General features: G+C 45.5%; 1 protein-coding gene across 2 annotated transcripts in view; it reads left to right on the top strand.

The window, feature by feature from the left end:
- The first annotated feature begins 2,087 nt into the window (after window positions 1-2,087).
- lamb2 (laminin, beta 2 (laminin S)) overlaps window positions 2,088-12,898 on the top strand; it is a 49,687-nt gene continuing 38,876 nt past the window's right edge. For both annotated transcript variants that reach the window (XM_041945014.1, XM_041945013.1), the window contains exons 1-2: window positions 2,088-2,204; window positions 2,449-2,563. In XM_041945014.1, the coding sequence (XP_041800948.1) occupies window positions 2,533-2,563 (31 nt within the window). In that variant the 5' untranslated portion in view covers window positions 2,088-2,204; window positions 2,449-2,532. The remainder of the gene's footprint in view (window positions 2,205-2,448; window positions 2,564-12,898) is intronic.

Genomic DNA, 12,898 nt, shown 5'->3' with positions numbered 1-12,898 from the left:
TGTCTGTGTGTTAATGTGTGCGCAGTATTTGCAATATGAAGTTTGTGTTGTGTATAGCACACAGAGGCGTGTTGTTTCAATGCATGGTCACAAGGGGGCGCCCTTGCCTTCAGCCTCTACTGTGCTGTCTTTACCTCTGTTTCAGCTCAAGCAGAGACCCTACCTCCTATTGACATTACACACACACACACACACACTATCATGATGTGTCTTTAGGTTAAATCTGAATCTGAAAGGTAACTAGGATCTAGTTACTTTACATTTCTATGTACAGCGCTCACTTGGTGCATGTGATTTCTTTCTTGCAAAGCGCTTTGAACTGCAATTCCTGTATGAAAGGTGCTATACAAACAGAGTTTATTGTTATTATATTATGGCTGTCTGATAAATGTAGAGGAATATTTCTACCTCAATTGTAGTGGAGTAAAAATTTTGAGTAAAATAAAAATGGAACAAGTCAGGTTCCTTAAAACTCTTCTTAAGCACAATATTTAAGTAAACTTACTTGGTTACTTTGCACCATCAAGCTTATTAGTATGTAGGTTGATGACAGCAACCACACTTCAACTTGAGCAGAGCAAAAACACCCGGGTGGAGGTGCAGGGTCCCTGCGGGGGTGCTGACCATGAGCTCTGTTCACTCACAGGTTCCTCAGCCATTTACCTGTAGTCTGCCATCTACTCCCAATGATTCATCCGCTCTGTCTGCCTCCCTTCACTCCCCTCCTGTTGTCAGTGTGAAGGCGCGGTGCTACTCTCTGTTGGCTTCTGGCACTGCACTCTGAGCTCTAACAAAGAGAGGCTGTCCTCCAGCCGCACAGGGAATGTGTAATATGAATATGAGATTTACGGCAGGCTTTGTTCAGCAGAGGCTCAAACACCTGTACACGACAGACACGCTGTCTCAGAGAGCGGAGCGGAGCAGAAAACTGATATGATTAAATGAACTGGAAAATGTGACAGGTTGCATTTCACAGGTTCAGTCAACAACCCAAAGGAGGTTAATTCACTGCATCAATTAGAGGCCACATGAGGGTCTTTCTCCCTCTTTAAATAGAGCTGACCTTTGTTCCCCACTGCAGGGGAGTCCTGATGGAGCTCGTCCCAACCACCTGTTGGATGAGGCTGATGTTTTGAGCTTGGGCAGGCAGTCAGGGGATCTGGGATCTGTGCGCGCTCGTTGAGTGCAATCAAAGGGAATGTAATCCGTCCAGCAGGGAGCGCGCATTCCTGCTCCCAGAGCCAGACAGCGGCTCGACCGAAAACGTGCACCGGCTCTGTGGAGGAGAACAAAAACCTCATTTACCCGCTGAAACCTTATTTATGGTCACTTACATGACACAAAATCTGTTCACATGTCTTCACTGTGTGCCACGCAACACTGCTTTTATCTCACTACAGTATATTACATTAGAGGATGAAGTGTGATAAGACGACATTACAAAGACATGGCAGAGTGCGCCTGAACATGTCCATACAGCTCATATCATAGCCTGCTTTATGTTCACTCCGCTTTATAATAAAGGGCCTATCTAGTTTTCTTCAAGCTGCACCAGTTTTCCATAAGAAACTTCATGTATGACAATCAAGCATTCCTACAAAAGTGCTTCTACAATCAGGCCATGAGGATACTGTAGAAGTTCTCAGGCTTTTTAAATTCAAGTTAAAATATGGAACTTTTTATCCTGCTCTATGCTGCAGCATTTCATTTTAATCTATCTATCCATTTATTTATTTTTACGATTTAAGAGTCGGACAGTGTGATGATTTTTCATCACACCGTCATCCCATAAACACCAGCAAGTAACCAATGAGCATCTGTAACCTCAGTGTCCTGTACAGAGACACGTGCCGGATAGTTCATTAGATATCATGCTATGTTAAGTGAAATATTTTAGTTTAGGGGGGTCTACACTTTGCTTTTTGGTTTATACCTCAGTCCTCATCCACCCACCCCGGGATTCGAACCCGCGACCGTCGCGTCAGCTGGACCGCCTGTCGCCGCGCAGCTCGCGCCCTCCCCCTGTTCCGCTCCGCTCCGGCGGTCCGGCCCGGGGTTTCCGGCTCAGAGGCGCAGGAGTTGGGGAGTCCTCATCGCAGTACCGCCGCTCAGCCTCGCATCTGTCCGGCGACTCCGCAGCAAGTGGACCGAGAGGGAGACTGGACCCGCACACTGAGGCGCACATCTGAACCAGGACCCAAACGGTGAGTGTCGTCTCGCTTTGTGATTAACTGACCAACTTTACAATAAAAAGACCCCCAGAGACATGAACACGGTGGGCCGTTAAACACAGTTTGAGGAGTCCTGTGTGAGAGGATTTTTAATAACAGGTACACATTTCTGTTAATTAAGCAAAGAAAATAAACTCCCCAGCACCTGTACATGTCGCTGACTTGCTCATTGGGGACCTCCATTGTGTGTTTTTCTCGATATTTTTATTCTCACCAGCTCCCTCGGTGCTCGTTTCACGCTGCTCTGCCTGGTGCGCGCCGCAGGTCGTCTGCAGCCCCGCGGGTCGACGTGCGCTCCGAGATGCGAACCTCCCTGCTGACGCTCGTCTGCCGTGAGTACCCCGCAGCAGTCAGTCCGTGTTTTCTGCTCCACAACAAAGCCCCTGAAGGGATTCAGTGAGCGGCCGTGGAGGCTGTCTCCAGGTCACTGAGCTCTCTTTGATTAGTCTCTGGAAAATATGGAGCTTATGTATTCATGTGAAGTCTGCTGAGGTCTTTTCTTGGTGATGGGCTCGGTACCCTGACCTTTGTTCCAGAGGGTCTCTGATGCTTTGAAAAGTTTTTATCTCAGCTCACTGGCAGAAATGTTCACTTCTGTTCATGACAAGAAGGATTTTAACGCAGTTCTTGTTCACCTCTCTTCACTCTTAACTGAACTTAACTGCACTTACAGTTTTATGTATTTAACACAGTATAATGAAGAAAAGGGCAAACTCGAGAGTCCAAGTCAAGGCTGAAGAACATTTCTTAAAAACATTTACTGACGTATATTCATCAAAAGTGTCTCTTTGTCAGTCCCAGAGAAGACTTTTAGGAACATTTTCTCTGTCAACGTTCAGTGCAGGCAGCAGTTTAACACAGTGGAGAAAAGTGTCGGCCCCCGCATCCCCCCGCACAGAGATAAGATAGCCGATGTTTCTTTTTTAGGGCCCCTGGTGCCCTCCGGGTCTCCGGGGTCGTCCCTGTCTCTCTCTCTCAGTCTGTCGGTCTCTCTCTGTGGGTGGTGTCGCTCTGTTTATGGTCCTCTTAAAACAGCCCAGCTGAATCCGCAAATAGAGACACCCACTCCACACCTACACCTCCAGCCCGGCTCCAGAGCCTTCTGGATGTGTGTGTGTGTGTGTGTCCTGCGCTGCATGGGCATGGATGTGTTTATGCATGGCTATATGTGTGTGTGTGTGTGTGTGTGGATGACAGACTGACAAGATGCGTAGCGCATAGTGTCTGGCGAGGGCTTCTTTTCACCAGATCAGCTGTTTTGATCTCATTTGAAGGCAGAACACTGAAAAGCTCTGGGGCTGTCTGACACCTGCACCACTCCAAGCAAAGTGGATGCATGCTCAGTGTTATCAGTGAGTTTAGGATTGATCTGCGTAACAGCCCTCAGTAAAATGCATTGTTCCCTGGAGCTGAAGACAATGGGCTCGTTGCTTCAGTTAAAGTCTATTAGTGCCTGCTGTTAGCACCCGGGGTGTCCCCTCAGACGTCCTCGCTCATCGCAACTGCAGCTCAGAGGGCGCTTTCAGGACGCGCAGCAGCCTCGGCAGGTGTTTTCTTCATGAGGAAAGACACCATAGAGTAAGAGTTTATTTTAGTTAGAGCAGTTTTTTGGGGGATTTACGTGCAAGATTTCAAAAAGTGGAGGAATTTTGCACCTTAATTCGATAACGAACAGTTGCAGCTGAGGGTCAGTGCTTTGGTCGCCAGTGTCACAGACTCACCAGGATTTAGCATCATTTGAGTCAGATCCAGCTGATCAAGCTACAGACACACAGTCCTGATGAAGCAGGTCAGCTGAGCCTTTGACTATGATTTAATACAGAAAGAGGTTCTCCTCTAACTTTCACTGTTGCTTGTTTAGTCATTAGTATTTAATCTTACAGAGAAGTGGGATTCAAAGTTTTCCAGTGCTCATATTAGCTTCGAACTGAACTTCAGGATGAACAAGGACAGAGGATTTTGTTGGTGATGTTTATTGGTGTCTTGTCATTGGATCTGGTTTTATCTCGGTCCAGACAACATCTCTGTGCCTCAGCACTGAACTCAGAAGCCCATCCATCTCTAGCAGGCGTATTTACAGTATCCTTGAGAAGTAAAGAGGCTGAGCGAGAGGAGGAAGAGGAGAAGAGGTCATCTGTGGAACCTGGGAGCGGCAGCGCCTGGAGAGGGAAGAAGTAAAAAGCTGAGAGTATAAGAGGAAAATCAGTGGAGGAAATTGGAAGCAAGGATGTGTTTCAGAGCGTAAAGGTGAACAAGTGTGCGTCTGTGTGTGTCCGTTAACTCCACACGCTGTCATTACAGAAATACGGAGCTGTCCGTTCAGACTCCTGACGCCGCTGAGCACATGCTCCAAGGTCAAGGGTCGTGTCCAAACCCCCAGGTCAGAAACTGGGGTTAATTGGTGTGTGTATGAATGTGTGTGTGTGTTTGAGAGGAAGAGAGAATGAAAGGACTCAGGCTGATCACAGGGACAAAAGAACCAGCGGTGCCTCCTCTCTTTTCACTTTCTATTTCCATTCTTCTTCTCTGGTCTGTGGGGGAGGAAGGAGGACCTGAAGGAATCTGGTCGTGTGTGTGAGTGTGTGTGCATGTCTGTGTGTGTGTATGTGTGTGTGTGTGCGCACATGTGCATCTGCAGAAACTTTCTTAGGCATATTTAATTTCAAGAAAAAAACCTTATCAGAAAACAGCACCCTACTTTTTCTTTAAGCATTTCTATCAAAAGTACCCTGATTATATAAGTTTTTTTGTATGTATTTTAGAAAATGAGCTCTCATGAAACGATTTGATTAAATTCAGCGGAGGGAGGGAGCAGCTCATTATTTTGGACGAAGGGAGGGCAGGGAGGATGGAAGGAACTGGGAAGAAAGCAAGGAAGGAAAACTTCACATGGAGAAGGATTGAGTCGGTAAGTCCTCTGTAATTCACCTGTCTTAGAGGCTTGTGTGTGCGGAGGCATGACGTTCTGCGTGGAACCGCTGACGTTCCCCCTCAGACGTGTGCGTGTGTGGGCAGGTGAGGCCTGGCATTAGGCAGCGGGAGTGAGAGAGTGTGTTCCCGAAGCCTTTGTAAGCGACAGCCTCCGGAAATGTGAGGATACCAGAACAATGGTGCGGTAAAGCCCACTAACCAGCAGCACTAGAGACAGAGAGGGAGAGAGGCAGAAAAATCAGAGAGGGGGGGTGAAAGAATCAGGACAAAGAGAAAAGAGGGAGAGAAAGACAGGGGGAAGGGGTGGGGGGACAGAGAGAACAGGTTTGTTCCTATGAAAGGACGGTGAGTTAGGTTTCCCCGTCCTGTTGGCAGGGGCTTCTCTGGATGAAAAGAGGAGGAGGAGATAGAGGAGGAGGACTTGAGGGGGAGGATGAAGGGGCAGGGGGGAGGACTAGGAAATGGAGATGGTCTCATTAAAAACAATGAGGTGGCTGGCACAGTGCTGACAGCGTGGAGATGCACGTTGGCGTGCCACCTGTAAAGAAACAGTCCCACGCTGAGCTCGTTCGATCGTCTTCACTTCAGCGTTGTGGCTGTTATTTGTGTTCCTGTAATTTGACCCATCATGGTCAGCGAGGAGATCAGGAACCAGTGAGTCCATGTTAAGACAAAGGGTGCGGTTGATGAAGCACGCTGTAAAACGATCACAGCAACAGACTCTTTTTGCGCAGGTGTAAATACTAAAATGAAGGACGGCTGAATTCTGTTTAGCAGCTTCAGTTTCAGGCTGCTGGAATTGTGCACCACCAGCTGCTTATCTCAATGAACCAGCTCCTTATATTTTACAGAGCACTAGTATGTTCTAAAATGATGTTTAAATTAATGCTCCAGTTGGATGGAAACGTTGGTTTTCAAGGCACCTGAATGGAACGAAGGCAAAATCCAAATTCAAATTGTCAAATGGCAGCTGCAAGATAAACGAAACGAAAAATAAATTCCTGGTTAAGTATTTCACCACAGAAATTAAATGCAGCAATGATTTTGCCGGAAGTCTCCCCTTGAAAAACAAAAGCTGAGGCAGCTGCCTGGATGAATTAAACCTGACTGACCAGCTGGCCGCGACGTGAGAGGAGCACCTGACGAAAAGTTCTGCATCTCCTGCTCGTCAATTACTCATGACGTGCTGCTCAGTATAAAAGTGACCAGTGAGTTACCAATGAGAGAACACACACTCTGTGAGCGCTGAGTTTTAATACCACTCCAGGAAAGTGTTACCTAGGAGATATGATCCTTTCTTTTCTCTGCCTGATCTGTCTGATAGAGACACAATGCAGAAGTAAGAAGAGGGTTAATTTTGATTTAGACACATTTTCAGTCACATTGTATATAAAATGAGAAGTAATACTGGTCTGTTATAGATTTATAGGCCCAGAGGTCCCTGAAGGTTCCTCCCTGCTGCATATGCAGTGGTTTGACATGAGCCAGCCTCCTGTATGTGCTACATAAATGGCAGTTGTTGCTTGAAAGTGGAGCTGAGGCTGTGTGTACGCACCTCCAGGCAATGTAAACCCACGTTCAGAGAACAAGATGGAAGTTATCCATCACACACTGAGTCAGGATATATGAGCGACAGTTCCATCCAGTTTCCAAGACTGGTTTTATTGATTTTACTGCGACAGGCCACGGGCTGATCCGAACAACAGCTCATGTTATGCAGCTTGTTAAAAAGCACTCTCAGACACCTCCACACCTCTAATTATCTAATGGCAGACAAGCAGCAATTACAGAGCGACGCCGCAGCATGTCAGGACGGAGGGAGGAATAAGGAAGGAAGGAAGGATAGAAGGCAGGAAGAGAGGAAGGAAGGAGGATGGAGACAAAGGAAGGAAGGAAGCAGTTAATGTGATAATTATTTTCTTAAGATATATCTTATTCAGATTTTGTTGTCATCTTGCAGTCCTGTAATTACACACACACACACACACATTTACACACAAAGGTATGATAAAACCTGCTGGCTTGTAAATTTAGGCCATCCATCTCAAGTTCCAGGTCACCTGCCTTTGAATCATATTGACATGACAGCTGTCCAGACAGGCTGCAAGTTGTTGTTAAGAGTTACAGCAACATTTACCTGGAGCAGCATCGTGTAGTGTAAAAGAGCAGGTTAGTTGCTTAGTGCACTGCGAACGTGTGTGATTGGTCAGTGGCTCGTCAGTAAGGCAGTAAGACTTTACAGGCAACACTTCATTGACTGTCCTGGCTGGTTGATGATACATATCCACACTGCAGGGTCTATAGCTATACTGGCGCTAGAGGTCTTGGCTGTGACATGCTAGTCTAAGTGATTCATATTTCACTCTAAGCTTGTTACAGGAAATTATGTTTTTTTTTTATCTTATTCTCGTAATTGTGGACATTTTTGCGGAATTAGCCATGATGACTGTGCTCGCCAGAGATTTGAGAAATGAAGAGTTCGCCAATACATGGTGCCGATTTCTGTGATAACTCTCCGTCTGAGTCTGACTCTCAGAGACGAGCATCTGAAATTAAAATGAAGACTGAAGTTCATTTGGAAAGCTTGGACATTGCTTCACCACAGTCGCGTCTCCCAGGTCTCAACATTAGTCAGAATGTCCACATCATGAGAAAAACAGCATTTCTTACTGGAAGAAAGTACACTTATTATCAAGACTAAACACTTTCACACCATAATACTGTATGATCACAATTAACATCAGCTTTATTTACTATTTATTATTTATTTATTAGCCATTGCTTTGCATTTATTGCCATATGATGGTGAAATGAAGTAGCACGCTGCAGAACCTGGCTTGATTTGTGTAATCCATCAGTCTACACCAGCACTGACAAACCTACATGCATGCAACCATGCATGATTTGACGTTCACCTTGAGTTCAGAGCATCAGCATCAAGGGTCAACTAATTGATTTCTATATCTCACAGAAATGAAGTGTAGGAAAAAGTGGATACATGATTTGAAGTTAAGGAGCGAAAACTTGCAAACACACTGGTATGGTCCTGCCGGCTCGTCAAAGCTTCTGCAGAGACCCGGAGAGAAAAATGACCAATTTTCATGCATCGTGTGACACGTTTGCTTCCTCCTGATCTCTTTCCGCTGCTCCACTCTCAGAGGAAACACGAGGTCATCATCAGTTCAAATCAAAGTTTGAAAAATGACACACAGGCAGTACTCTCCTGTGTATTCTCAGTTACACTCCGAGTATCTGTCCTTTGCCTTTGGCCACACAGGAAAGCAATTTCAACAATTAACAGTAAGACACGATATAATTACATGATTAAGCTCATTGCTGGTGAGAGGTTCACTTACAAGCATTCATACTGAATGCTGACACAAATGCACCCAGATGTATATACAGTAGAGAAAACACAGGCACACGGCCAGCAGACAGAAAAGTATTTGTAATTGTTGCCTTTAGCCAGATTATCAACAAATGAGGGGAGGCCTACAGGTCACATGCAAACACACCAAATGCATGTTTCAACTAATGACAACTCCCACGTGTGCTGTAGTTTTCTCCGAGCTTTCCCTCTAAGTGCAGCCAGATTTTCGTCGGCAGAGGCTCTGATCAACACCTACAGCGACCACATCGGCTCTCGGTTCAGAGCTCCATGCCTCCCCGAGTGGCTGCGGAGCACCGGCGCAAACAACAACGCCGGGATCACGGGCCAAACCAGCCGCCACTCGCTCTCCTCGGCTGAGTAGCTGGTTGACCGGCAGGCTGCACCCCACATCTGCTCGCCACGTGTGCCTCATCTGGTGGATTTATGAGCTTCAGGCAACATGGCAGGCACTGTGAGGACAGTAGCTGCCTTCAGAGAGCTTTATTTATTTATACAAGTTATACTATTGCTCCATTGTTTGTACTGGGGACTTAAATTGAAACCTGCGTTTTCCCAAATAAATATGGAGGTCAGACAGATGTTGTTTCACACCGATCTCTGTTAAAATGTTGGGAAATCATCAGTACTGCAGACATGTGGGAGTGAAGGCCGGGCAGGACTGTGCTGTCTGCTGTGCCACTGGGTTAGGAACAAACATTGTTCTGTGCATCCAGCTCCACTCTCCACTGTCCACCTGTTGCTCTCCAACATGGAGAGACTCAGACGTCTGCAGGATGGCACAGGAATGTGGATGTCTCCTCCAGTGGGACCAGCTGCCTCCCAGCGACATGCCTTGTTAATCTAACAGCCTGTGTAATGGGCAGCGTCTGGCCACGCTTACTGAAACCCTCTGTCTGCTACACAGCCAGGCAGGCGGTCGGTGACAAACAGCTGAGGAAGAGTCAAAGACTATTTCAGGCCAAGACAAAATATATATGTAATGAATGCAGTGCAAATACAGGAAAACTGACAGGTAGTTACACATAGGCTCTGCTTCCTGTAATCGTATTTGATTATATAAATGATTTTAACAGGCTGCACGGTGGCTCTGTGGTTAGCAGCATCGCCTCACAGCTAGAAGATCCCTGGTTCGATCCCGCCTGGGATGTGTGGTGTTTTGCATGTTCTCCCTGTGAATGAGTGGTGTGCTTGGTTGTTTGTCTATATATGTAGCCCTGTGGTAGGCTGGCGACCTGCCCAGGGTGTCCCCTGCCTTCGCCCGAGAGACGGCTGGGATAGGCTCCAGCCCCCCCGTGACCCTGCAAAGGATTCAGCGGTGTATGGATAATGGATGGATGGAAATGATTTAAACAGGTCTCGTCCATCATGTTCTTCACTATGAATTTAATCAGTACCAGCTGTAGATGTTTGGCTCTTAATGAAGAAATCATTATAGTAATCGAGAGGAGTGTAAGAGTTGTCCAGTGAGGGAAATGATGTGACTTGTATCTGACGATGTTCTTGCAAGATGCAAAGATACTATTATTATGCTGTTGTTTCTTTTGGCTTCTTGCTTGTAACCAAAAACCTGCCTCTGTGCCAGCGACAGCTGTGGCTAGAGACATTATGTTTCCAGGTTGTCTGTCCCCCCGTCCGTCCATTCCATTCTCATGAACGCGATTTCTCAAGAGGGAATTTCTTGGCACAAATGTTCAGTTGGACTCAGTGACGAACTGATAAGATTTTGGTTTTCAAGTGACAATACAAAACACATTTTTGGCCATAATATGCTGATTATGACAAAACGTCACACAAATAGAAATGTCTCATAGGATAACATGATGAAGTGATGACATGTTATATTCAAAAGGTCAAAGTTCACATTAAAATGATCTGCAGAAACACTTTTCTGTCCATTATTCAACACAATAACTAAGGAACAGAAGGACAGATTGGGACCATGTTTCACATTTGGTCAGACACTGAATTGGTGACACTAATCTTGGGCGTCCACCTTGAAGCTGCGCTGTTTGCATAGATCTTCTGTGCTGTTGGTTGAACATGTGTGTGAGGTATCCACGTTTTACAGTTTGTAGCCTTTTTGCAGCAACAACCATGTTTGAAGCATTGTCGTCCACCACAAGCTTTCACTGATATTGAGCTTCAGGTGATTGTTGTTGCACCATCTGATAAAGCTCTCTATCAGTCCTCTGGTAAAATAGTCTCTAAGTGAAGACAACATGTTTCTGACTGGAAATGATTCACTGGATCATACATGTCAACATAGTGATAACTTCTATATCACCAAAAAACATTTGATACATTTTATTATAGTCTGACAGACATGGATTTAAATGCAACTTGACTGATTGGCGGAGGCATAAAACCACAAGACAGGAATTCTAGTTTGTCTTTATGTAACGGAAGAAAAAAAAATCCGAACAGCGTGCATCGAACAGATTCAGAGCATGAAGCTTCGGTTATAGAGCTGTGTGTCATCTGCATAGCGATGGAAACAAACTGGTTTGTGGTTGGTAGAACTTAATGGCAGCATGCACAACCAAAAAACAGTGGGGCCCAGGACTGAACTGCAAGAAATATTTACACAACCCCTGCAGAACCTCAGCGGATTGAAGTATAATATTATGTCATACATAATAATAGTATCTTTGTATAAATTTTGAGCTTGTAGCCAAGCAGTCATTGGTATCAAAACTGATATTGCTGCATACTTGGGCTATGACTACATTGTGTGATATATCAAATGCTAGAATTACTTTTGTCATTCCCAAGAGTAAGAATGTTTTGTGGACCAGGCTGGGTCGACTATTTCTTGATACAGCTTTATTAATAACTAAAATAATCCTGTTGGAATTCATATTTGTGCCTCCAGATTAAATAATTAATGATAAAATACATGACATTAAGGTCAGCAGTCATTTTTAGAAGCAAGGCCCTCAATGCTGATTAAGGAAGGGAGGATGAAAGAAGTGAGGAAGGTGAACGGCGGGGCAGAGAGGGGAGTCCGAGCCACTGAGGTGCAGCAGGAGCTGAATAATAAATAGGCGAGGAGGGAGGAGAACAGCTGGATGTTTGGCTGTGGGAGCTGACCATCCATCAGCTAAGTGCAGAGCAAAGAGATGGAGACACAGAGAGGGAGAATGTAAACTAATTAGCCGGGAGGAGTTCAGGATAAAAGGCTGTTGACTTTTCTCTTCCCGGGTTTTAAAGTAGCTGTCTGATGGTGAGTGCTAAACGTATCCAGACCCACACTCACTCAGGTCAGGTATGCGGCTCATTGCCTGTTTTAAAATGATGCTATTCTTGTCAGCTCGCTGTCATTTGAAGGCTGATACTGGATCCGCCCGTGCTGTCATTTTAATATTCTCGGCAGTGTTTAACTCTTAACCCTCCTCCTGTCCGAGCAAACGAGCGTGTGTCCGTGTGTGCCTTCTTTTCCATCTGTTTGTTTGTTTGTCTGCTAGATGTGACAGCAAACTGTGTCTCGACAGCCGGTCCAAGCGGAATGTGTCGAGTTGATGTCACATCCCACCCTCCCAACACGTGGAGCTGGAGGAGTTAGTTACTCTGAGGGGTTAGATGGATGCAGACGGGTGACGAATTAAAGACATAAAGTCAGTAAAATGCTGAGCCACCACAAGCCTCCAGGACAGCTTCAACTCTCCTTGTCAATGATTACAAGTCCCTGAATCCATCCCTCCAAAATATATACCCCCATTTAATGTCCTGATGATGGTCGCAGAGAGTGATGTCTAATATACCTTCATAGCAAACATACATCAGTGTTTCATTGACCCCTCCCTGAGCCCTGCCATCCTTAAAACTACAGTTAAACATACTCCTCCTGACTATTTTTTTTATGTTTCCAGCTGATATATATGCAATCAAACTGGCATTACTGTCAATCATAACAGTGTTCAGATTCACTATAGAAATGCTGTTAAGTTACTGGAGCACACAACCAAAAGTGCTTTATTATTTGTCATTAAAACAATATATTTAACTTTTACACCAGAAAAAGCCTTGAGCGTGAGGCCTCAGATCATCAAGTTGCCATCTACACCGTCTGTCCTGCAGGAATGTCCTGAGCAAACTGACCAGGACTGCTGTTCCCCTCCCCGTCTATTCCAGTTTCTTTTAATGGCTTTTTTAAAAGGAAATGAAATACGAGTGAATTTTGTCACATACTGGCAAGTGAGGCGCTTTTTTAAAAGTGTGGTGTTGGCCACTCTTGTGTACTGTACCTTCGGTTTACGGACGGGTCGAAAGCAGAGAGGGAATCAAAGGCAGGGATGAAAGCAGAGCTCACCTGGGAGGAAGGGGGCAGGGGTGGGATTCGTTTGAG

Source organism: Chelmon rostratus, chromosome 10, assembly GCF_017976325.1.
Source record: "Chelmon rostratus isolate fCheRos1 chromosome 10, fCheRos1.pri, whole genome shotgun sequence".
NCBI classification, from domain to species: Eukaryota; Metazoa; Chordata; class Actinopteri; order Chaetodontiformes; family Chaetodontidae; genus Chelmon; species Chelmon rostratus.
This window is presented reverse-complemented; position numbering and strand designations above follow the sequence as displayed.